We start from the raw sequence: 26,937 nt of genomic DNA, 5'->3' as shown, positions 1-26,937 counted from the left end.
GAGGAGGAGTTAGTCCATAGGTCTGAATACTTCACAAAATTATTTTGTAATTGTCTAACAGATTTCTTTTTCTTCCTCTCATCTGCGTTCAAGAATTGGCAGTTTCTGTTCAAGGCAGTTTTGAAGGTCGTATCTCTCATTTACTTGGTTACAGAAGTTTAGCTGCATATCTCAGTGATGGTTCTGGATCCCAAGGTGCTAAATATTAAAAACTTAAATTTGGGGGAGTTAGTCACAGCTGTGTCAATGAAATAAATCTTAAGGATAACTTCAGGACAGGAGGCACAATACAGTTTCAGAGTTTTTGAGAAACTGGGGCTTTGGAACTGAGACTGGGGTTCTCATGTGTTAGTGTATGAATCCCAAGCACGAGAGGCATGGATTTCCACCCTGCATTGTTCAGACTCTGCATGATCAGTAGGTGATTTACATATTTGTGAACTTAGGTCTCAGCTTGAATACTTAACGTTTCATCAGATCTGCCTAAAAATGGAATTGCCTAATTTTTCTGCTTATTTAATGCTTTGTTTTGTGTTTGTTGTCGTTGTTGTTTGTTGTTCGCAGACGTGGGTTGGCAATAAACGAAGGAAGATGAGCAGCAAGAGTGCTGTAGAATCTGGAGGCACCCCCCCAGGGACTGTCCCTACTACTCCCTCAGTACCTCCAGAAGCAGCAGTTAGAAATGTGGTAAATATTGCTCGATCCCAAAGTCAGCAGTCTTCTTGGACCTCTTCTAATAACGATGTAATAGTTACTGGTATATACAGTCCTGCTAGCTCATCTGGTAGGCAAGGATCCACCAAACAGACAAATTCTTCAATGGCAGAAATACATAAAACCTCTATTCCACGACTACCAGGAAAAAGTGATACCGAGTTTCAACAGCAGCACATCCCCATAGGACGACAAGTACCACATTGTAAAAATGCTTCCCTATTAGTAGGGGAAAAGACTATTATTTTATCTAGGCAAACAAGTGTACTGAATTCTGCAAACTCCATATATAGTCACACTAAAAAAAGCTACGGTGGTTCTTCAGTCCAGACTGCGGAGTTGGTGTTACCTCAGAAACCGATGATATGCCACAGACCCTGTAAAGCTGAACCCGTGGGATGTCAAAGGTTACAAAAACCGGAACACGCAGCTCTGGTATCGCATGTGCCCACTGGACAAAGGGCTAACACCAGGGACCCTTCTTGTAGCACACAAAACCTGGAAATCCGTGAAGTGTTTTCTCTGGCGGTTACAGATCAACCTCAAAGAATTGTGGGAGGAGGTGCAACACAGAAGCATTGCTCGGGGGAAGGCAGCTGTCTGTCCATTGCGATGGAAACGGGAGACGTGGTTGATGAATACGCTAGGGAAGAAGAGCTAGCATCCATGGGAGCACAAATACAAAGCTATTCAAGATACTGTGAAAGCAGCAGTTCTGTTCGAGTAGAGAACCAAAGCGCAGCCTTGTCTGGGCCAGGAAGAAATGTGAGCTGTAGTTCACAGATGGTGAATGCCAGGGACGTGCCTGACAATATTCTGTATCATAACAGAGACTACCACTTGCCTGCACGGACCTCATTACATACAACATCCAGTACGTTATATAACAGTGCTAATCCATCAAGAAGTACCTTTTCTCCTCATTTTACATCTTCAAGTCAACTGAGGCTGTCACAAAACCAAAATAATTACCAGGTAATCTGTCAATTTATCTCTGTCTTCAAACCTTGAAGACAAAGTTGGAGATGAGTACTGTTTTCTTTGATGGTAGCTCATAAGCGATAGGTTCACCTCTCTGCAGGCTGTGCTCCATTTACATCTTTCAGTAGCGATAGTTCCTCCTTAAACAAAAGCGCAGGTAGGACTATAGTGTGGTAGCGCTCTTACCTGTATAGCCGAGCCCGTGGCTGCAGTGGGTAGCCATATGTTGAACATCAGTGGTGGGCTTCATAGGTTGAACTGCAACTTCGGTTGCAGGAGGATCATACCTACGACTGCTGATGCATGCTCAAGTCTGTGTTGTCCGGACGTGGCTTGCCAGCGCGTGTCACAGCGATACCCGTGGCTGTTCCTCTGTAGACATACTTCGCATGTGGCACAGGGCAGAACATGTGATCATGGCATCATTTGTGTGCTGGGCAGTTGCTTGGCCTTATTAATGTCAGCTTGGATTAGCTCTTCATCAGCACTGCCTGTACCCCCCACGCAGTTGCCAATCTCTTGGACCTGTTTTCTGTTAGGGATTAGGGCCTCCTCGAGGTAGTTAGGCTGATGGGAGACACTAAGTGAGCAATACTCTTCCTCTCGCACAGAATCCAATTCAAATATTGGTTTTACATTCAATCCCATTATTTCCTCATCCTGCAAGAGTGTCCCTTCAGTGATACCGAGAGAGAAAAATTAAATGCAGATAACTGAAGAACTAAAAGATGCTCAGAAGAAGCTACAACACTGACACGCTTACATTTTTTTATTTTTTGATATGACTAGAAAAGAGAGGAAACATCCACATTGATTTTTTTTTTTCATGGATTTTTATGCCCTCTGGCATGACATAGTCTGGAGACGCTGAGATGAAAGTCTTAAGTCTGATGGGATGCAATACTGCATGTGTTACCTTTGTGCATTTGCCTGTTATTACATTTTTAATTTATACTGGAAGTGAACCATGTAAGCAACATACCATCTTTTCTTGTGCATTGCTCACTAGTGTAGGGAGCAATGCTTTGTGAAGCATGGTTTACTTTTTTCTTTTTTCTGACGTATTCCTATCTCATGAGGATTTGAAAAAAAAGCTTTTGAGTTCAAGTAAGTGCCACTTTTCACTAGAATTATTGCTTTTCTTGGTAAACCTGACGTTTGAGGAGCATATATACTCTGGAGTAGTTTCCATGTAGTAGATGGGAGATCTGTAGTTCTTATTTACAACCTTTTCTAAGCTGAGCGCTTTAGATGAGCTGTTCTTTCTTTTTCTCCCTTCTCTCAGATAGTCTGTCAGTATTTGCTATTACTGTTCTTACTTGAGTTATAAAATTCATTAAATGCTGTTTACTTTTGACATCCCAGTTTCATAGGAGAAGAAAAGCTGTAAATGTGCGCATCTGTTCAATAAAGGGTTGGTAAAGCTGCAAAAGTGCATACAATAGAGTTAAGGAAACTTCTCTTAAGTTTGATGAAGTTAATTATATTATCAATACCTCTGGCTATGTGCTCTTGGTACCTTATTTTACTCTTGAAAAAGCATCAGAGAGATGTATTTCTTACTACTTTGTTTAATTTTAAAATGAAATTTGAAATAACTTCGATCTGGGAACAGGAGACCCTGTTCTTTGGATTTGGGAATGTTCTTTGGATTTGGGAATGCACCTTGGACTGAGGGAGCTCCTGTTCCCTGTAGTATCCTTTGCCCGTCCAGTTTTAAACCTTGGCAAACCTGGGCAGGTGGCTGTTCATTCACTTACTGCTGTAAGCATTCATGCTGTGAGCCTCTGAGGTGACACTCTTCAGTATCAGAGAATTTACAAGGGAAGGCAAAAGCTGTGGGGTCAATGCGTACAGTATCACGGCTCCGTGGGAGCTGCAGAGGAATAGAGTCCTACAGCCTGGCCAGATGCCGCAGCGCCTTGAAGAAATGACGGTGCAGATTTCTCCAGATCACTGTGTTCCTTGCTGAGTTTTTAGCACGTTACAGAACAATACACAAGTAGGTTCTGTATCTTAAGAGGTGTTAGTGTATGCCAGTGACGCTTTCAACACTCATTTATCCCATTAACAAGAGAATTTCACTTACTGCCTTCAGAGTCATGTGCAACAAAGAGTGTACCCCGCCAGGCTGATAATGTATTTTGTCAAAATCATCAGTTCTGCACCAGTTTAACCCCCTTCCCCAGGTCCTCCCCTTAAAATGAAGTCCAGTATAACCGCTATTTCATGTAGATAATGCCCTTACATCTTAATAATATTTATATATTAAACTTCCAGAGGCATAGATTTTGTAACATGTGCTGTCTGAATTCTTTTAGACTTATGCATGATGACACTTCTTTTGTATGTAATCAGTTTCTGTTAATTTTGTTGCCCATGTTTAGCTAATTTATCCATCAGCACAGGACTGAAAATCCTTAAACTTAGGGAAATCTTCCTAAATTTAAAAATAGACTGAACCTAAGCTACATGATCATTGGAGTAGTTAAATATCCAAGCAGATGCTTCTTCAAAGTCAGGACTGTGTGATTTGTGTTTTGATGAAGTAATTACTGTCGTATATTGGTAGGGTATCTAATTAGCAATTAGTTATAGCTTCCTTACTGGTTCAATTAATCAAATTCATGTTAGTGTAACTTAAGAGTAAATTTAATAAAGTGATCAATTTTAATGCCTGAGCAGTTTCAGTAAACAAATTCTTTAACCTATTTACTTTTCTTGGTTTGGCTTTAAGTGCATTGAACTAGAGAGACTATTCTTGCTGGTCCTTAAGGCTGAATCGTGATTTAGTCTTGGTTTCCTCCCCCCAACCCTAAGGGACAAAAATTCTGGTGAAAGTATATCTATTTTTAATTACTTTGTTATATGCACTGAACCACAGTTATATAATTTAGCCCTGTTTTCTTCAAGGGAAAATCCTAAGCCTTGCAGCCAGTACATCAGAATTGGAGATAGATATATATTTATTTTTAAGGTTCACTTTAAGGAAGCTGATTTATATGAATGAGCTGCAAGTTTATTGAAGGAAATGGGACTCCATTATTATTTTGTTTTGGTATGTTTTTTTTAATGTGTCAAAGTGATTTGTTTACTTCCCTAGAGACTTGAAGACAAGAGGAGGACTTTATTGCTAACTTTGGGCAGCACAGCTTTTTGCTGGGGCAGGCAATATGGTCTTCTCTGAAGAGACTTGAACAAAAGTGTTTCCTGATACCTGTTCATGTAACAGAAGCAGAATTACCTTTGACACAGGGATTCCTCCACTGTATTTCTGGGATGAAATACCTCCAGCTGCACGAGCGGGGAGAACCTGTGGGGCTCTGGGGAGGACAGCAGCCACGAGCAGGCTGCAAAAACACAGTGCGTGGCCTCCAGTAATGCTGGGACACAGAGCAACCTGGACTGGGTTGGGGCTCTCGGTTTGTTCCAGTGCACTGAGTTTGGGACTGTAAATCTACAGATGAATTGGGGAATGATTATGTAGGGACCTCATATAGTGTAACCGCTTTGATTAAGGTGCAGCATTGGCAATACACAAGTGTTGCAGTACCTTTGAACTCTCTCTAGCATCTGCCAGAGTTGCCGTTTCTAAGACAGGTGTTTCAGGTTGTCATTTTTGCAACTCAGAGTAGCTGTCCCAGTTGGACGAGGACTGGAGTTACACCTGTGGATGCAGGACCACTATCCATCTCACTAAAAAATAAAATGAAATAATGTGTGTATCCAGCTCCCCCCCCCTCCCCCCCTCCCCCCCCCCCCCCAATAAAAAAAAAAACCAACCCTTGTGCCTTTTCCATATCGCCAGTTTAGAATACTCCCATGCATGGTGTCTTTCCAGTAGTTACATTGAGATAAACTTGATTGTATTTGGCATCATACCTGTCAGAACTTGTGTGCATTTTTCTTCCAAGTAACCATTAATGCTCTGCCAGACTGATTGCTTTATTCACATAGAGGAGCACTTTTTCCTGTAGCCCCACTTTAAGTTTGTGAAGAGAAGCCATCTGGGTGGACAGTGAGGATGCATTTACAGCAGATTCTGTGGTGTGAAGCTGTTGTGTGGGATATAGAATTGTAATAGACATAACTTGTTTATACAGAATTTCTAAAATGAGTGTGTGCAACTAAGAAATTAACATTTTAGACACAAAAGCTGATGTAGACTTGCCCTTAGGAGGGCAGGGTGTTCATTTCTAGCCTCCCCTCAACCTACCTGCCTTGTGCTGTGATGAGAAAGTGTGTGATCTTTGGTAACCTCCAAACACTTCCAGCTAAAAGCTTGGCGAATAAAAGCATCTTACGTGCTTGTACACTAGGCAAACTGTACCAGGTATTCTATATTTGGTTATGCTCATGCTGCAAGATTCATTAGTGGAGGACTTTGCAAATACAAAAACTATTCATGTGGTTTGATAGAGTCAGCAGAAGTGTGTAGATTTTTCTTCCTCACATACATAGTGTGTATAATGACTTGAGATTGATTAATCTCTCAAGAGCTATGTTTAGTCTCTCAATCATTGCTTGTCTGCAGCAGAAGATGAACATGGAATCCTAAATAAGCCTGAAATATTCCAGGCTATGACATGTTTCAGATGGCCAGGGAAAACAGTCCAAGATTATTGTTTAATAAAGTCTGACCTCTGGGAATGATGGAGAAGCAATGGGAATCAAGGCAGCTAACCTTTGCCTTCATAACCCTTCCCCTTCCTTCTCCAACCTGATGTCCCTAGTTCTTCTCCTAATCTTTATGCAAATCCTTAACATCTGACATTACTAACATGATAGTGGTTTTTTTCTTTCTGAAAGTTTAACTGATGTAATTGAAAAATATGTGTCAGACATTGGCCCTTGTCTAACTCCGGTCTGCTTGACCTTACCAGTTCTGTGAGAGACTGAAAATGAAAACCTGTGTTCTGAAATACAGGTTTAGAGATAGCAAAAGAACAAAAACACCCAAGTTGCCATCATTTTATCTCACCCTCACAGAGAAACAGTGTTTTGGTTTTAGTCTTATAACAGTAAGGCTAAGTGTGACTTTGTGTTGCTTTTAAGTCTTAACCTGTTTTAAAGACATTCCTATCAGAATTGAATGCACGGTACTGAAGTCTTGTGAAAGCTGCTCGATATTGGCTATCATAGCAACCTAAGCTGTTGTTGTTTTCTGTTCTGTTTCCTCCTTCCCCTCTACAGATTTCAGGAAACCTTACTGTGCCTTGGATTACAGGTTGTTCCAGGAAAAGAGCAGTAAGTATATTTCCTTTTAAGTACCTAACACATCAAGTTGAAGGAATGAAAAGTTCATAAAAATGCATTTTTGAAAATGTCAGTTCTATTTACCTTGTGTGGGTTTTTTCCCTTTATCCTTTGACTAATACAAACATTATCTGCAGATACAATGTTTCAGTTAATGTAGAGTTGATGTGCATCTTTAAAAGCAGGTCAAGGTCATAATCCTGTGTCAAGTAGTATGATTCCCAGGTATATGAATTGTGCTACTAGCTGTAAAATGACATCTGAATTGATAAGGACTGAGAGTGTAGAGCTCAGAGTACTTTTTTTTTAATATTGGAAGTGAAATGGTTGTTAATTGAGGCAACCGCATGCTAAAGGAGTAACTCCCTCTTCAGCTGCTCTGCATATGCACAGAATTAGCCCGTGCTATCTGTAGTAACTTTATCAAGTCTAATTTTATCCACATGTATGTCATTTCACATTAGGTAGAATTGGCCAGGTTGGTGTCCTCAAGTCACAAATGACTCCAACCCATAACACGAGGTATAAAACAGCTTTTGTCAGGAAAATACCTCTGTCCAACTCTCCTGTTTGATTACTGTTCCGTTCAGGAGCAGTCTGCCAGCTTCTCTGAAGAACATGTTGATCCTGCTTGCTTAGCATGAAAATACACCCCAGACCTGCAGGTTGGATGGTACAACCAAGCTTTCCAGACGCTGTTACATATTAGTCCAGCTCTATCAGAAGCAGTAACTAGGGAAGTGGCTATCATGATAACCAAACATATCCCATCAAACCCCCAGACCATTGAGCTGTCAGCATCATGTGTGCTGCTTTGGCAGTGATGTCTAGGTAATGGAAGAACCTTTACTTGCCGCCTTCTCCGTGCTGTACCCAGTACTTTTTTTCTTCTTTCATTATTTTCAGTTATTCCATTTAGTCTTCAAAGGGTGTGAGTTTATTAGCGTTTCCTGCATAAGAAGGAATCTAGGGACCATCACATTAATCATGTTTTCTCTCAGACTTTTGCTAGGTCACAGCTGTAGCACACTTTGAGTCTCTGCAGGCTTTGGTCGTATCGCTTATCTCTGTTTTTATATAAAGCACTTTATAAGAGCATCTCCCGGAGGAACCAGTACTTTTATACAAATCCTGTTGTTCATTCCATCCTTTTCCTTTTTCCGAAGTCCTAGTTCTCTTGAGTAGGCTTTTTTAAATGTAGCCCTTTTCTGGAAGGCACCTTCCCTCTATCACTTAATGACCTTTAAAACATCAGGGAGCTGGCGAGTGTCCTAGAGTACAGTTTCACTTTGACTGAGCTGATTCCACAGCACATCACTGTTGAATGGGGAAGCCTTTCCTGTCCCCTGCCTTGCTACTGGTGCACTGCCACCCCATTGTAGCGCTGGTGCTACAGGTAATCCACGTCAAGCGTCTGACCTGTCAGATACATATTCTTCTGCTGAGTTTGTCTTCCTGCTGTCCTTCATGAGTTGAACGTAGGTAACAAGTGAGTGCTGGAGCCAGCCCAGAGCGGGCGGCAGGAGCATGTGGCTGGTGGCCATGAAGAGAGCGGGGTGTGATGCTGTCCTCAGCTTTCTGGCACTGCATAGGTTGTTGAGGCATGGTGGTCGTGCTGGAGATCCGACACAAGCTGTAGAAGAAATTTCTGCAATAAGTTTAAAACCTTCAAAGATGTGAAAATGCCTGTTTATTAAGGATGTTTATTGGGGATTTCTTTTTTTCCTTAGACCTTTACTCCTGTGCCTCTTTTAATCAATAAAATGCATAAAACTCATTAGTTAATATAGTCCAGTTTGACAACATCTGTTTCCAGATTTGTGGATGCACTTTCTCCAATGTGGATGCATAATTAGCCTTCTTAAGGAGACAAGTTTAGGAGTTGAAGCTCTAAAACGGCTGTATGCACACAGGTGTAAGAAAACAAAAAGAGAAAAAGCTCCTACTTCCTAGGAAACTTCGATTTCGAATGTGAAATTCTTTTGAAGAAAGAGCATGAGAGAACAGGAATAGAATGGATAGATTTGTAGAACTGCGATTATGGCAATTACTGCCATTCAAACAGTAAAAAGGCTAATCTGTATTTTGTTTAAAATGGAGAAGATCGTCTTTTAGATGCTCTGAATTTTTAATCTTTCGCCTTGATGTTTTGTTTTCCTTGCCCTGTCCTTCAACTGCATCAAGAGAGAAATAACAACTGTGCAATTCTGCAGAAACTTTCTAGTCTGCTCAGCTATGCTGTAAGATGACGTAATCCTGACTGCTAATGAATATTGGTCTAGAAATATCACCCTCTCAGTTATTCATGAGAATGTCTTTGGAAATTATGGAGTTCTGCATTCTGTCGTGGTGTGTGTGCAATGCATTGGCTTTTACGAATGCATTGAGTCGTTGCTTTTCACAGGGTGTTGAAAAGATAAGTATTCAAAAATAGCAATGAAGATACTGCTTCAGGAGAATTAAAAGGGGCAAAAATACCTTCGCTTTTGTCCTTGTATTTAAGTCTTGAGCATACTAACTGTGCTGAAGTTGTGTGTCCTCTGCTCTCTTAGCAGAATGGTTAGTGTTTATAGTACTAATCACTTAGTATGCTAACTATGAAAAACATTTGTCACATAGGTGTGGACTCTGGGTAAGCTGTGCCTGGCTTAGTTGTGAAGTTTTATTTTTTGAGGACAGCAGGGATTTGGTTTTGGTTCTCTTTTTTTTTTTTGATTTGTAATTAGAATAGTTTCAGTGGTCTTAATATCAAGTCGGAAACACAAAGTCATTAAGATAACAGATTAAGGTCATTGAATTATTTCTGCCCTTCACCCTTCGGAAGCAGATGTAGTAAATAGCTTGGTATGTAGCTTGTGTATTTTGGATGGGATTTTAAATGAAACTTAAGTTGTTTTTCATGTTAATGTCTGGGCTAGTTCGTGTGAGGTTTCAAGGGATCACTGCTTGCAGTGGAGAAACTCACAGGGGAGCCAGGCTTGTATTTTCCCCCCTACCTGGAACAACGCTGCATCATAGTGAGGGCTTTGATACCTTCTTGAATGATGTACTTCTGCACTGTCCTGGAACCCCCACTGTAGGTAGGTTAGCTGAGCCTGCGTAGAGCTGCAGCTTGGGGTCTCTGGCCTCTCAGTCTGCTGGGTGTATTCTGGGAGAAAATACCTGAAATAAGCAGAGGGTTCCTGTGCTAGATTTTGATTTTTTAAATTGCTCTTTCAACATTGCCTATTCCAATAAAATTCTGGAGATAGCAGCATTAACGTGTCCCCTCAGAGCCCTGCCTGTCACAGAAAGAGTACTGTAGATGCACATTGAATCAGGATCTAACCCCAGGTCAGTGTGAGACCTGCAGCCGGTTGTGCTGGCACAGCTGTGGGCATGGGGAAGACAGCTGGGTTGTGTGGAGAAACTACGTGGGGGAGATACATCATGCTAACTGCTGAAGAAAATACCTCATTGGACTGAGGTCTAAAAATCATATGAAGACTGGCTGCTGCTGCAGTAAGCCTGCATGCACTGGAGAAAAAGATGTTTACAGCAGCTTTTAAAGTAAAAAGAGCACCCACAGGGATTAAAACTAGCTGAAGTGAGAGCACACTTCAATTGTACCTTTTGTTTTAAAACTATGCCAGTATTAACTTGGTACCAATATTAACAGTTCCCTTCATCTGTTGATATTCCTCTCCTCTCCTAGAAAGGCAGAGGGATGAAAACTCTGTATCTTAGTCAAGTGGGTTAGAGCACGTCTGAGTAAGAAAGTCAGTCTACAGCGAGAGGGCTGACTAGCCAACCTGACGATCTCCTCAGGACTGACTTGTGACTGCTGTCCTTGTTCATACCTTTTCTTCCGTGTAATTTGGATAACTGGTTAATGTTTTTCCTCCTTCTGTGAAATATTTCACCACATATCTCAAGGTATTTCACTTTGTTAACGTTTACGTTAGATGATGATAACATGCATAGTATGTCATGACCTTCGTGCTGTGAACGGCCCCTCTTCACTACTGCCAACACCAATCCTTCAGTTAATGCAAAGGGAAGGCAAGGCTTATCATCGATTCAGACCAAATACATATTTTTGTTGTACGGCATGCTGCACTAAAGTTTCACAGATCACCGTCATTTGCATTGTATGCTGTGATCCTGCAGGCTGGAAAGAATGTCATATCCGGCCAGGAATTGGAAAAGCAGGCTTTCTAGTCAAATATGAGGAAGACGTTAATAGATTAAGTAAGAATCATGATAACCTCTGCCTAAAAATCAGTTTACTTTTAGGATGAACTTTCACTATTTAACGAAATAGTTCAAAATCTCAAGTGAAGGGTGAGTTGTCAGTTTGTGTGGATTGGAGGTTGATTTTAGACATTGTGGAGTGACATGACTGGAGTTGAGTGTAATTTTTGACTAGACTATTGCACTGATCTTTTTTCCTCCCTTTTTTTCTTCTTAGCTGTATTTGGTTTAGAGGCACATATTAACAGAATATATGTAATTTTGGCTGGGTGTTGAAGCAGTTACAGTTCTTTTCCAGCTGCATTACTATGAAACATTTATCAGACCTGCTTCCATCAGAGCAAAATTCAAGCTTCCCCAACCAGTGGGAAAAGATGCAAAATGTCTCTCTTTCAGAAATCCAGCAGTTTGTGTGCTAATAGTATGTTAGTAGTAATAGTTTAAGGGTGCCTTCAGGTGTCGTTCGGCTTGCAGTCCATTTCCAAACACCTTTTTGCCTGAAGGCTGTGCAGCTTGCTGCTGTATCTTCTGCTCTGTGAATGAAGCTGGCAGCAGCAGCTCACTTCTAACCATTTGCTTTGCTAGGGGCCTTCAGGTACGTTGTTTCATTGTAAGAAGATTGAAGGTATCTTGTGATGGGCACTTTTCTGCTCATGCGATGCGAAGGGACCTGTCAAGACTTGGGGAGGGGTGGTGTCTAGATACCAGCTCCCTGAATCACTCCAGCAGTTACAGCTGCCAGCCGCCTTATATTTCTTCTTCCCCTGGGAAGAATCATGTATGGCCTGGGAATCTTTGGAACTTTACTGGGTGGAACCGTGTGCAGCATACTGTCCACAGAAAGTGCAGTTCTTTCAAAGATGCTTCTGACTGCACTGTTCCTGCACGGGCGGCTACGCTGTGCGTGCGCAGCAGCGTCTAGCCCAAGCAGCAGGATTGGTTCTGCACCAGGAGACTGGGTGTCACTGAAAGGGGGAACAGCTGTGTGACAGTCGTGAAACCTGAACTTAAAACCTCAAACTGAAGGAACGTGTAATCTGGTGTAGCTTTAATGAGGTTAAATATTCTGGTAGTGTTAAGGAAAAATACGGACCTTCAGAATTTTGGAGTGAAATAAGTGATGGTAAAGCAAGTTCTGTACTCTTGAGTGATGTGTATGACTGAAGACTGACCATACCTTTCCATGAAGAAGTAAACTGTGGTGATCATTGGACAAGAAGGTACGAAGTTTGCTAAGGAGTAAGAGACCTCACGTGTATTGGGCAGTGAAATCAGGCAGTAATGAACTAAAGAGTAAGAATAACATTAAATGTTACAGGTGGGAAAGGGGGAACATATGTAGAATGACTGATTCAGAAACAACTTATTATGTACAAATAAGATCTTGAGATACCAATTGATAATCCTCTGAAAGAATCAGGTAGGCATTAAGTAGCGTCAGAAGTTCAGAGCGCTGCATGCAGGCATCATTAGGAGTGGGGAACAAAGCAAAACAGCACCATACTTGTTTAGAAGAATCTAGGATTTGTTCATACCTTGAATGCTGCGTGCACTTCTCTCCTTCCCATTCCTCCCAAAACACAGCAGAGGAGCAGTAACGGTGATCAGAGGCACGGAACAGCTGTATAGGGAACAACCAAAGGGGCTGTATCTCTTCAGACTTGAAAAGAGGTGGCTGGGAGGGAGTGGAGGATCGTGATGGAGATCTTAAAAAATATTAAATGTGTGGAGAAGCAGGTAAAAAGTAATTTGTTCCCATGTAAGTGGGTATCAAATGAAGCTAGCCTTAGATAGGCCTAAAAGGAGATTGGACATGTTTATTTAGAGTAACTTAAAGTAAGAAGTGTGTCCAATTTCTAGGATACTGGGGTCGCTAGGGAGTATCAGAAGGAAATGTCACTTTGTGCTATTCTGCTTTTACTAAACTTTAAATAACCTTGGAAGGGGGCTAAGGAAGTGTTGATCTGTGAGATTTCATGCTGTTTCTCCATGATGGCGTGTCTGAGTGGTAGGGACTAAAATTTGTTGTGAGAGGTTTGTTTGCTGGAAATAACCATTACCTTAGAACATTTCATCAAGGAACATGAGAACTGAGCTGTTGATTTCATATGGTTTCAGTGCAATTTAAATAAACGTAACTTTCTGTTAGCAACGTACAGTGCTCAGCAGCAGCGTAAATGCAGTAGTTATTACATTTATGTTAAAGCTGTAACTCTTTCATTCTTTTAACATGCGTTTTATTAATAATCTGAAGATTGTGTATTGCTTTCGTGCATGTGGCCTGAAACATTTTCAACTGATGCATAAAAATGGATCTAAAAAAACACGCTCTAATAAAAGGCAGGATAAGGACACTCCAGTGCCATGCAATTATTCATACCAATTATAGACACTAGATTTGCACCACAAATATTGGATGCACAGCGGTTGTTACGAGGGGCTCAGCAAAGTGCCAGGAATGTCTATAATAAACTGGGTCATCTCCTGTAAGAGTGTTGTTACTACACTTGAGAGGTCAGGGGATAAGCAGGGTTTAACCCTGCGCTCGGCAGAACTGCTGATTCAGTTTGCTCCCAAGGATTGCTTTTCATCGCGGGTTGATAGTCTGTTTTCTGCTGGAAGAAGCTTCTCTCTGCTTTTCAAACTATGGACAACAGAACTGGTAAATGTAAAGAATTCAGCTAACAGTTAATACTGCTGAGGATGAAGCCAAGCCTCGAATCGACAGGTAGCGGGTCTGAAGAGAGGAAGTGAGGATTGTATTCATAATAGTTGTTATAATGAAGTAAAAAGATAAACTGAATTACTGGCTTGTCTTCGGCTGTGGAAATTATTGTCCTAAATCGGAAACTTTTCAGTATTATCTTTTGATATTTTTTTCCTATGCTAACTGATGCATAACCATCAAAGTTATGGTATTTGTAGGACTGTGGTTTTTTTTTCTTTTTCCTCAGCTCCTCTGATAATACTAAGCATGAGAAAGTCTAACTAAATTGATGGATGTGTGCTTACATGTTCAATGTAGAAATTCTACCATTTATTTACTGACAAAAGACATTGCCTTTTGTGAAAGCATTATGTAATTTTTGAGCACCTTATAATGCAGGAGTCAAACTTACATATAATCTTTGTCAAGGGGATGATCCTCTAATTGAATGTAGTTTGTGATTTCCCCAAGATGTTAATGAACAAGCATATGGCACAGCCAGTTATACGATGGTAGGTAGCCTGGATCTAAACTTTGGACAAGCTGAGGTGTTACTTACATCTAGTGAGTGTAAGCGTTGAGAGCGATCCCGTTACGGTCGCGCAGCAAGTGAGAGCAGCGTAAGTAAATGATCTTCCTTCGCCCTCTCTGAGATAGCACAATGCAGCTCACGTTCGCTGTGCGCGGGTGCGCAGGCGGGCGGCTCCTGCGGGTCGCTTCGTGCCCGGTGGCCTGCTGCCCTCTTAGCAACTTCTTTGTGCCCTTAATCGTCGAGAAATTTTACCGGTGCCGCAGAAGATTCAAGTCCAGTAACCCAATAGGTTCTGCTTTCACTGCTGCAAAGACCGAGCAGCTGTATTACAGTCCCTGCTTAAGCTGCCAAAACGTACCTTTCCGAAGACAGCGCTTTCAGCTTTTCAGGGTCTCCGTTCCTACCTGCCTGGCTGTGTTCAACAGGTTAGTCAGTGCTGATCTTGGTGGCAAAAACGAGATATACACTCCAAAGTAGAAAGGTTCAAGTGGGATGAGAAGTACTAATTGGAGAACATGCTGACTTTGGTAGGGTGGACTGAGCCAGGATCTCAGTAAGGCTGCTCTCCTCAGCCCTAAGGGGGACTCGACTTTTCATACCATCTTCTATTTACATCCATGTGTTTTCCCCTCAGTTTTGTGCCTGCTTTCTGGGCTCTTTCATGTGGTGTATGTTGTGGGGTTTTTTTTTGTTTTTTCTTTCATATCAGTTGACTGAAAAAACTTGTTCTCCATTTCCTTCTCTGATCTGCGATCAGTATCAGTGTGATTCATGTGCTGCTGCACGAGCTCTTCAGGAACGAGTGAAGGGAAAAAGTACCTGGTGTGGGAGTAACTGCAAGAGCAACAAAAAAGCAAACATACCTATTGCCATCTGAAACACTAGGGATAGTTTTTGACAAGGAGGTAAACCAAAAACTTGAAAATTATTTTTTTATCCTCCCCCCTCCATTTCCACAGTAAGTGGCTGCAGAAGACTTCTTTGGGAATGTAGCTACAGGACAGCTCCCGTAAGTCTAAAGCATCTTCTTTGATCTAACCTGTTGAGACTGAGTCTACAACCCTGGTCTTGTAGCAAAATTGTATAGCAGTTGAGGTGGAAACCATTGAACAGTGATTTCTCTAATAACAATTTCATTAAAACATTCATATAAGATCATCAGAAATAACATATCTCCACCTAAAATGGAAAAGATATGACACTGCTTTTTTAAATAAATTTTTGAAGGCCAGGTGGTTTTGCTAAACACTGTTTTTTCGACTTGTATTTAGTAAGTAAAAGCTGAGCAGCCCCTGCACCCTTCCAGCAATACCATCCCTTTGGTAACTCTAGAGTCAGTTATTGTGTGTCTTTTGTCTAACGTGGGAGCCATTTGCATACTGCAAACAAAGCTTTTCTGTTAGCAAGTATTCTTGCCCTGTATTCTTTCAGTAGAAGAAGCATTTTCTTAGATAACTGAAAAACCATGTGGCAAGCAGAAATCTGAACTTAATGCCAGTGTCAGCTGTGCTTTCTTTGCGTTTGGTTCTGATTTGGCCATTGCACCAAACTAGGTGAGAGAAGAGAAGGCTAACCGGGGTTAGTTACTCCCCTATATTTGCTGTAATATTAAGCAGATTTCCTTTTGCTTCTCTCATTTCACCCCTCTGCTGGGGAGGGGGAATTTCCGTGGCATGTTCCAGGGGGTTTCTTTAAGCTGTGCATATTAAATACAAAGACATTTTCTGTTCACACGCAGTAAGCTGTGTGAGTGATTCGTTGTTACAGTGGTGGTGTCAGTGTGAACGCTCCAGAACCATCAGCGAATGTTACTTATTTATGTTTAAAAACCACTCAGTATACTTTAGAAGGTGAAGCTGCCCTGAGCATTCAGGAAAGCGGGATAGGGCAGAGTGACTCATTTCTCCGTGTCGTTTGAGCGTTGCTGTCACGCTCCTCTCTGCCTTCCCTTTCCTTAGCACTTGGCTCCCCGACGGCAGTCAGAGCTCTTCCGTTCACTTTCAGAAGTTCCAGTCCGTTTTGCTAACAGCTCTAAATGGAGATATTGCTGCAGCGATTCAGGAGATAACTATACTTTTGTTCTTTGAAAATGGCTTGTAGGTAGGATGAGCTGAGGTCAGGCGTCAGGGAAAACCGGCATCTGCTAAGGGTGAATAGGCATCAGGGATTTAGCTTTGCTCAGCAGGGTTCTCTTGAGGTGAAGCCCACTTGCTGCACGTTGCTGTTCATCCTAGAGCAGCCTTGAAATGTGCCAACTGGATTCCTTTTAGATTAAAATAGACCACGGCATGCCGTCTGGGAGTGTATCTCGTGTGCTGCGGCTGCTAACGGCCGCGCGTGTGTGCCCGTGGGCTCTCCCACCTCCTGCCTCGCTCTGCAGGGGAGCCCCTGGGGTCCTGCGCTCCCTGCGTAAGGGGTCGGCTAATGGATGGGCAGCATGGAAACAGCTTCTCTGATTCTGTGCTTGATGTATGAAATGATAGCCAAGAAAAAAATCTCAGTGCCGGGTAGCAGTTAATAATGGACCATATTTCAATATAACTGGTACTTTTTGCTACTGGACCACCTGGGATTAATTTAAGGAGACAAGGTTTTGATACCCCTATTTTATATTCTTATATTAGGGACACTCCAGTGCTTCTAACGCTTTGAGAAATAGTAATTTTTAAAAGAAGAAAATTGGAAGGATTACCATATTCTGAAGATTAACGAAAATGAAAATTGATAACTGTGCGAGATTGTCAAATGATTCTAGTTCTGCAGAGTTCCTTTTTACTCCATTTTAAAGTTCTTTCATTCTAACTTTTAACAGTTTTTAAATGAGCAAGCCCACATTTCCACTACTGAAATCATATTTATGTCTAAGAAAATTCAACTGTTAACAAATTTGGCACATGTGGCTACAACTTACTGGTGCAGACTTTATTGTTGCATTTATGTACTGCTAATAGCAGCAGAGGTGGCAACCGTGGGGTGCTATAAAGAAACTAGATTTTGGTTAAAATTCTGGGCCAAAAGCTTTTCATAAAGCTTGTAAGTTCTACTGGTGAATGATACTGCGTGCCCACAACAGTTCAAGAAGTGATAGGGTGTGTAGGATCTGTTTCTCAGTGTTACTCTTTGTATCAGTAATCCACTATGGCGTATTTTGATAAATATATACAAAGAGTTAGGGAACTCGCAAACAAACAGTGGAACCAATTTAACTGTGAAGCTTACCAAATAAACGTTAAAAGTATTCCCTTTAGGAACTCGGAACCCTTTGAATTATGCATGTATTGTAGTTTGCAGTAAGATAAAAGAACTTTAGGTGGGGGAGGGTGAGCAACTTGAAAAGCCTTAAGGAATAATTTGCATAAACTGGGTGGAGAGAGTAAACAGCACACGGGGAAAAAAAAAGTTATTTTCAGTAAGGCCTTATAGAATGAGATAAAACAAAATAAAAAAATCAGGTGGAGTTGAAACAACGCTGAAGCGCTTTAAACTTGTGTTAGCACTGCCATTACCTTTAAAGCAAATCCCAGGGAACTCTGTACTGCCCTGGATAAGAAAACAAACTTAAAAAAAAAATTAATAAGGGAGAGTTAAAAGAGAAGAAAAGCCATGGAGACAGAATAACATGTGTGTCTTACTGTATGCAAGACCTCTGGAAATTAAATGAACAGCATAAGCAGAATTTTTTTTTAACCTAACAGTATTTTTTTTATCTTACAGTTACAGGACCGCACACAATTTAGTGACCGAGACTTAGCTACCCTAAAGAAATACTGGGACAATGGCATGACCAGCCTGGGCTCAGTCTGCAGAGAGAAAATTGAAGCTGTGGCTGCAGAATTAAATGTTGACTGTGAAATAGTGCGGGTAAGAAATCTAGAGTCTTCCCCTATCTTGTTGTAGAAGCAGAAATAGGACAGATGAAAGCCTTTAAAAATTTCATGAGGAAGCTTGAAATAGATTTCACATATTACATAATGAATGACCACGTTGGGAAGTGCTCTCTTGCTCTTTCTGCAGTCTATATATAGAAAAAAGCCCTCAGGTAAGAGTCTTATTGATCAGCAGCAGGAGTAGCACCATGAGCCATCTGACATTCCTCTTTAGACTCGAGTAAGATTATAAGTAAAAGTGTTACCTTTTTTTTTAGGGCTATTCTAGACGACCGAAAAGTGCTATTTATATTTCTATTAAGAAACAAAAAAGCCTTTCTAAAGATACAGGGAAAATATTTCCCAGTAATGCCTACAGGAAAAAATAGTTGTAAACATATGAAAGAAAATGATCAAAAATAGGAAAAAAATATTTTTCAAGACTGTCTTGAAGCCAGGTTGAGGTGTGATAGAGGGTGAAGAGTACTGCGAAGAATTCTGGGTCGCTTCAATTCGATAGTCCATATAGGTGTTGTTGAGGAAGGATTGCTTTGGAAAGTACAGGTTTGGTGTAGATAACCTGATCCTGAAGAACCACTCCACGTCATCTCTTCCAGAGGCTGCGAAGTTTTGGTACAGCATCGGTGTTTGCCGCCGTATTCCCCATCACCAGACGTACATCATCTCTCTCAAACCTGTCTCATTCACTCAGAGTGTTTCCTTTCTTCAGAAAATAGTCCAACTGTCTTTGCAGTCAGTACAAAAACACGATTAGAGTATTCCTTTCCTCATAACGGGCATGGTAATTGTGACTAGTCCTTTCAGCCTTCATCCCCTTTTTCTGCCTCTTTCTTACAATTCTGGCATCGCTACAAAAGCAGAACTAGGAGCCCTTACTTGAAACTCTTCTTTTGTGGACATCTCTCTTGGGTCGGTATATCAAAATGGTACCAAAGCTACTTTCAGTATCGAATGCTAATCTGGTTATTTACTTGCTTGCTTTCCTGAGCATTTGTGAATTATAAAAAAATGAAATGGTACTTCAGGAGGCTGAAAAGAATTACTCTTTTCTCTGTAGAGATCAAAGCTGCTGTATATTTTCCAAGCTCTTCAGTTTGCTTTCTGAAAGGTGAAGCTGATTCCACTGACAGCACCTCAAAATGATCTCCTGGGTATGAAATACCTTATTCACAGGACAGTAAGACTGACAGTCATGCTTTGCCTCCCTTACTTTGCTCCCTTAAAAACATCCTTATTGGCACACGCAGGATGACAGTATGAAGTTCTGTACCCGTGTTTCAATACCATCTGCTTGAAATCCTTTTGTCTTCAGGGCAGATGTGCTAAGCTCTGATCTAGTTCAGAGGTCTCTCCAGCATAACCTTTAGCAGAACATACACACACGAATGAACAGAAAGATTTCTTCATAGTAACTGGTGTTACCAGTATCTGTCCTACCTCTGCCTCTGGTTCCTCTATACGGCAGGCTTGAGAATCATATCAAGAATGAGGTGGAGGTTGGTCCTGCACCATGCTGCGCTATTTCTCTTGTTCGTGAGGGCTGAATTGATGCTACAGGACATGCATGATCTTCAGTGCTTCCTGTTGTCCTTCCTCAAAGGCATATTGCGCGTGTCCCAGCTGTAGGACGGTATTTTCCGTCATGTGCTCTAGAGGATCTGTCCTGAATTTGTTTAGGGATCTATATAGGCACATCGTATTGTGCCTCTCTCCTTACCTGCCAACCTGCATTTTCTTCAGTAGGAAGCACTGATGTCTGGAGGTTAGCGTGCAGCATGGTCGCCTTCTCCTGATGAGTCAGGACACAGCAGTGAGGCTGTACGGCATGAGGGAACCACAGCGTCTCTACCCTGTACTGGGGGCTCAGCCGAGGAGAGTTGGACTGAGGGAACCTTCTGGGAAAAGCTTTCCACTTTCAATACTTGTACTTTGTTGCCTGTGGATTTCACAGTACCTTCAATTCTAGGTAGTGTGCAAGTAGCAACGGTGTCTCCATTTGTGATGTAAAAAAAATAAATGTAGCATAGGTAAAATAGTAATAAATATATATATAAAAAACACACCAAGGAAATGCATATATATCAAATAACACACCAACAAATATATATTCTATAAATTATATAATATATATCAACATAAATAACTAAAATATTTATATATACATATCATACCACTTGTTTTAATTCAATTAAACACGTGCCCCCATTTTTCCCTTTTAATAGCTTTTTTACTTTTTTATAATGGAAATCCATGATTTGTCCCGAAAAGTGCTGCTTTTCCAGAAGTACAAATGATTGATCCTTGTAACATCATACTGGCTTGGAAGGTCTCCAGTACAGAGAAAGTATCAGATCTGGTTTCCAGTACAAGGAAAGATAACGTTTGCCACTATGCATAGTTCCACAGGATATCATCTTTTAAGGTCGAACAGGGCATTTTATTGCGTAGTTTTTGTACTTCTAGTAGGAGAGTGGGCTGCAAAGTGACTGCTGGTTGTACCTTAACATCGTGCCCATTTGCACCCTCAAAGGTCTTTCATATATTCCCAAGACAGCAAAAAAGTTATGACATATTTAAATATGGGAACTCTGGCCAATAGTTCATTAAACCTCCAATATTTCTTTTGTATACATTATAATTATTGCTGATTACATTTGTTTGGGGTTTTTTTGTAGTTACTTACACATTTTTGTTTGTATTTTTCTTGACTAATTTTGCTCGTTCATACCAAAATAACATCTGAAAGCAGAATAACCTTCTTGGGAGCAAGACGTTAGGTACTTGAGGAAGACAGATGACAGCTCTCAAATTCCTCAGAAATATATGAAGAATATAAGAAAAATGCATGACAATTTTTAATTTTTTTACTAATAGAATATGAAGCGTTCATATGTAAGAGGGCAAAAGCTGCTCCTAAGCACCCACCACAGGCTAAAGGCACCTCTTCCTGTTTCCTAGCAGCTCATCAGATAACAGCTGGATTACTGAAGGTAGTGCTTCAGTCGGAGTTTAGCCGCGAAATCAAGCCGTTGCAGCAGAAAGGCCACTCATTCTTCACAGCTGACTAACGGCTCTTCTTGTTGGGGGCTCTAGGCCTCGTCTGGATCCGGCTTATGATAGAGAGAAACATTGGAAGAACAATTCGGATTATTCCATCTTGATTTTTTTCAGTTAAGTGGGGTTTCTGAAGGTTCCAGCCTAGAATCTTTCCAGCATGTTGACACCCTAACCTCAATATCTGGAGAGCTGTAATCAGGCTTTTTAAGTGACTCCCTGCTAGTCCACTTACTTACAAGCTGCCCACGGGCAGATATATGCTGGCTCCTTCTGCCTGGGCGCTAGCCTTTCTTCCCTCGCTCTTGCTGGTCATCTCTTCAGCTGCAGCTGGGGAAATTGCTGCTGAGTTCATTGCTGGCTGCTGTCAGTAGGCTTAATGAGTTTGATCCCGTGCGCTTTACAGATGTTGTTTGAGGCTTTTAAGGAGGTAATATTTTAGGGATATAATGAGAATTATTAAGCTGGTTTCCTACCTAGAAATGCTAGTCTGCTCTTACACTGATCATTGTACTGCTCCAGAATATCCACTGTTAAAGGTAGCACGCAGGATGTTGAACCTTCTTACTTTCCTTTTCCATTTGCATTTGAGATGCTATAAAAATAAGTTCATCTTCTATGACATATTCAGTATGTTGAAAGAAAGATTTTCTGCTTTGAAAGCTATATAAAAAGACAAGTTAGATCTACCTTTCCCGAGTGCCTCAAATTTTTGCTGAATTTTTTAGTAAGAAAGAAGCAGATTTGCTTTTAAATTTTATAGTTATTAGCACTATTTATTACCATCATAAGGTTATGAGAAAATTGAATGAATGGCAATACACTGGAAAAAAGAGACATGGGTCTAGAAGGGGCTGCTTGTGGGGTTTTGATTTTTTTTTTTCCCAATCCGTAAATAATGTACAGAAATATCTAGGCAGCTCTCTGTGTACCTGTTTTGCATCCTTCAAAGAGGAAAATCAGCAAGCTGGGAAAGCAAATATCACCCAACAAAAGTGATTTGCCAAGAATAGTGTTAAACATGTCACCTTTTAGCTAGTTAGAGAGATGCAGCTTCAAAAAATATTTTTTTCCAAGGCTGGCAGAGCATTAAACTATATTTAGTAGTTGGAACTGCTGTTAATATTTCTTAACTTTTCTATTTGATAATCAAGGTGTTATAAGTAAAAAGTTTAGTAAAAAACTTTTTCATGCTATATATCAGAACTGTAGTTAAAGAAAGTGTGATGGGGAAGAGGAGCAATGCAGGTATTTCTGAAATAAGGCCAGAGCAATGTTTAGTGTATCATGAAAGAAAAAAAATCCTATAATATTTTAATGTGTTTAGTAAACTCTGTTGGGACATAGACCTTATGGAAAGGATGTGCTTTTGCCACGCCCCAATCCTATATTTGAAAACTTATGAACTGCCCATGCTTTCTAGAGATATGTTTGGTTTTTAGCAATCCAGAAATTCCAGCACAAAGCATGATTCCGAACCTAGTAACGACCATGCTGTGCGTACATCGTCGTCACAGGGATCAGGCACGCTCTGTACGGTGACCAAGCTTACGTGGCCAAGCTCCACCATCATCCATCCTGGGCCAGCATGTGCTCAGGTCCTGGGGCAATGAGGATGGTCCCACCAGTGCTCCTATTCATGGTGTTTTAGATGGTGTGGAAGGGGGAGGAGAGCCAGGTCAGGAAGACTGGAAGTTGGCAGCTGGCAAAGAAATCGATTCCTGGCTCTGAGAAGGATTTTTGGGTGCCAGTGGAAAACTGACTTGGATGGAATTAAGTGTCTGGGAGCAAGAGCTGTTAAGTAGAATTGAAATTGGATGAGAAGTCAAAAGCCTGAGTAATACAAGGGAAGGGAGAGAGTTAAGAGGTGGAGAGTTGCAGATAATTCTTGTTACATCGTGCTAAATTCTATATTTTGAGTCTTTAATAATTTTTAGCATAGATTTTATTGGAGAAAGCAAGTTAATTAATATAACTATACAGATCCATTTGGAGAATTTTGAATGTGGGTCTTTTCTTTTTTTTTTTTTTTTTTTTTAAACTGTCAGTTTTATTGATGTAAAATGAACTTCAAGCATCCATACCTATCTGATCATGAATGGGTTTCCAAGCTCCTTGGCCCTGGACCTGTTTCATCTCCCCCCACTGTTTACAGCACGCTCTTATAAATTGTTCTGAACTTAATTCTGCCAAGTTATGTTCTGTCATCAAAGTGGAGTGATGCAGAGCTACCACCTTGGACAATTTCTCCCTGCTGTAGGAAGTCCTAGAACAGGTGGGCTGTTTGGGTCATTGGATACTGGAGTCCCGTGTGGAAGCTGGAGAGTGGGAGAACCTGAATCAAAGAGCTCATGTTAAATTCGTTTAATAATTTAGCTGGGGAGAGACCTTACAAGGTCACCTCAGAGTTAGGTTTCTCCAGATGTCGTCCAGTAAAACGTTGAGTACCTCTGAGGCTGGAGATGCCAAAACTCCTATGGACAAACTGTTCCAGTGCTTCACTGCAAAGCATTTTTTTTTTCCTTCATTCCAGTCACAGCTCCCCTTGCTGCAGCTTGTGACTGTTGCTTCTTTTCCTTTTGCTGTGCACCTTCCTTCCCTTTTCCCTTATATTGGAGGTTGAGTCTGGACACAGTATTCCAGGAAGCATCTCATGAGGGTCACATATGGGGGAATAATCACCTCCTTTGAATTGCTGGCTACGCTCTTGTTCCTGTCGTACAGATGTGCTAATTTCGCTTGGTTGTGGGCCTGTTGCTTTTGTTATAGTTTCTGATAGCATTCATGTTTATTTCTTTTACAAGACTTGGATTGGGAATCGAAGACGGAAATATCGTTTAATGGGGATTGAGGTCCCACCCCCTAGAGGAGGTCCTGCTGATTTCTCTGATCAATCTGAATTTGTTTCTAAATCAGCACTTAATCCAGGAGAGGAAACTGCTACTGAAGTGGGGGATGATAATGATAGGAATGATGAAGTATCAATCTGCTTATCTGAAGGAAGCTCACAAGGTATTTGAAAATGCAGTTACTACTGTGCATATATTTTAATTTTGTGCAGTGTGCATGCTTTGGATTCTCTGTTGTACAGATTCAAAAATGTCTGAAAGAGTGTCTAACAATCGCAAGTTACCTACCTTTGCCATACTGAAGGTACTGTTGGGTCTCTTTCTTCTACCTCTCTATATGAATTTTGTTGGTTTTGTTATCACAAAGCTTGCAGAAACCTTTTACCATAAGACTTCTGTTTCTGCCACATTCATCAGAAGTTAAATGACAAGTTCACAATTTGCTGGTGCAACTGAGAGACAGACAGACAGAACAAACGTCGAAGTCTCGCTTCTCTATGAAGCCAGGTTTTAAAAAATGCTCTCTGTTAACTGGCCAGTTCTACACAGCCAGCTTGAATATCCATTCCTGCTTGCCTAAATCACACCAACAATTCCCATCTAAGCAAGCACTGGTGCCTGCGAACCTGCTCACTTTGAGCTGACCAGAGCTACGTACTTACAGTTTTCATGATATTAAACTCATGCTGATGAGATACGTTCAGAAGATATATTAGCTCAGATTTGGTCTCGAACTGAAAGAGCTTCACAGTATGTCAAAGCATAGCAGAACTTGTGCCATTAAGCTGTCTGTGGTGCGCGTACGGTCTCTGACAAGCGAATACAACCAACAGAAACAATCAAAGTCAGTAGGAGGGGACCACTCGGAGAGCCGTAGAACTGCATGTATGGGGTGCCTGTGTGTTCTCAGGGAAATGCATGATCTTGAGTGACAAGTGTCTCGAACTTAATTGCCTTTTACTCCACCTCCCAGAACTATATGACCACGTTAAATCGATCTCTCCCTTTCCCTCTTGTACGCTAGTGCTCTGGGCCTAGGGCTGCTCGGCACAGTCACTCGCTTCACAAGCTCAAGTAATTGCTCCCAGTGCTTCTGATTAGAAAAGATCAATAAAGCCTTTGCTCTCTGAACTAAAAGAAAGTCGGATCTAGTGCATGCTATTGCAGCTTAATATGTCAGACCTGATCTTGTCATTTTGTCTGAACAATTTAAAGGAAAGAACTAGAAAAATGGAGAACTACTGGGAATGAATTTGTGATAGCTTTGTCATATTCTACTGTAAAGAGAATAAGATGATAAAGAAATGGGTCAAGTGATTGAAAGCCAAGTGAGATGCAGAATCTGAGAGTCCTTGATTTGCCTGAGGTGTGGAAGGAACTGATTTAGTCAGATCTGCTTGAAAGAAAATGGTGGCGGGGGAGAGTCTGAATTCTCTGTAGCTTAAAGTGAGGAATAACACCACACTTATTGAATGAGGCTTTCATAAAACAGGATAAGGCTGTAAGACTATGAGTAGATTATTAGAATCAAAGCTTAAGGAAGTGCAAGAGAACGACAGGATTTCCACAGCGTCCAGGAATTCCACTTTCATTCCTTTATTCTACCACAAGAATTATTTCTATTCATTTCTCCAATTCAAAGGATTAGGTTTCTCTGCTGCAGCTCAGCTTATTGTGAACTTCCTGAAAAATAGTTCCACCAATAATCATATGCACTATTCAGTCAGAGATATGTGATTGTTTTAATGTTTGAGAATTACAACTTTTGGTCTTAATTTATAAAAAAACCAAAAGCAGAACAAAAAACCTCCCAAAAACAGGAAGAAGATATTTTTAGTCACCCAATTAAAGTGAAAGTGTTGATGGCCCTTGCTTTTAAAATGTAGTGTGTAAATATTAAAAAAAGAAAAAGCTGTACTCTGATGCAAAATTAAGCATTAAGTTTCTCATAATGCCTTACCTTTCTTAAACATATGTTAATTGAATCCATACTTTGTGTAAATGAACACAGCTCTGTGGAGGCCATTATAGCTGTGCTGGTTTGTATTAGCCACGGATGAATATTTAAAGAGTTGAAAGTGCTGTAGGGAGTTGCTTCCTTCAACTATTGAATCCAAGTGGTGACTGTCAGGGTTACGGAGTGACTGGTGCTTTAGACTTCTTCGGAGTCCCTGAGGTACGTCCTTAATGACCTTCATTGCTCCGAGGCTGATGATGGGGTCGTATATTGCTCCCTGCTTTACCATTCTCCCATTTGGGCCCGTTTGCTTTTGCTGCTGGCAGAAATTTACCGCTGAAGTTGTGGCAGATTAAATTTATTTGAAACAACTTCAAATAAAATCTGCTCAGTTTAGAGATGTTTTACTAGTAGAAGAGTTATTTAAAACAATAATTGTTTCTGTATGGTCTGGCCTAAATATTATCCTCTCTTTGCAACTGTTGGTAATCTCCAGTTAAATCCTATTACCCCCGTGTCTGTGTGGAAGTGATAGACCCCTGCATCATTATCTGCCTTCCCTTTCAGTAGCCCGCAGGAGCACCTGCTGCCCGTTCACCCACCGTGCCTCCTTTCCTCTTTAAGTGTGAGAGCTGGACTGTTGGACCCTTTTAATGCAAGCTCTGCCCTCAGCAGAACTGTGTAATTTCGCTAGCTCTTAGAAGCAGTGTATTTCCAATTAATAGCCTAGCTGTTAATGACATCATTTCAGGTTTTTGTCATAGCTG

The 26,937-nt window shown here is 41.0% G+C and overlaps 1 protein-coding gene across 9 annotated transcripts in view; it reads left to right on the top strand.

Moving 5' to 3' along the window:
• Positions 1 to 26,937, top strand: part of HDX (highly divergent homeobox) — a 48,236-nt gene that overhangs the window by 12,883 nt on the left and 8,416 nt on the right. For 8 of the 9 annotated variants that reach the window (XM_075106629.1, XM_075106625.1, XM_075106624.1 and 5 more), the window contains 4 exons: positions 565 to 1,689; positions 6,889 to 6,942; positions 18,138 to 18,284; positions 24,169 to 24,376. In XM_075106629.1, coding sequence (XP_074962730.1) covers positions 592 to 1,689; positions 6,889 to 6,942; positions 18,138 to 18,284; positions 24,169 to 24,376 — 1,507 coding nt within the window. In that variant the 5' untranslated portion in view covers positions 565 to 591. The remainder of the gene's footprint in view (positions 1 to 564; positions 1,690 to 6,888; positions 6,943 to 18,137; positions 18,285 to 24,168; positions 24,377 to 26,937) is intronic. The other variant, XM_075106628.1, reaches the window with a different exon arrangement.

This window comes from Phalacrocorax aristotelis, chromosome 11, assembly GCF_949628215.1.
Source record: "Phalacrocorax aristotelis chromosome 11, bGulAri2.1, whole genome shotgun sequence".
Taxonomy (NCBI): Eukaryota; Metazoa; Chordata; class Aves; order Suliformes; family Phalacrocoracidae; genus Phalacrocorax; species Phalacrocorax aristotelis.
Note: the sequence above shows the minus strand (reverse complement) of the source record. Positions and strands in the feature narration are given on the sequence as shown.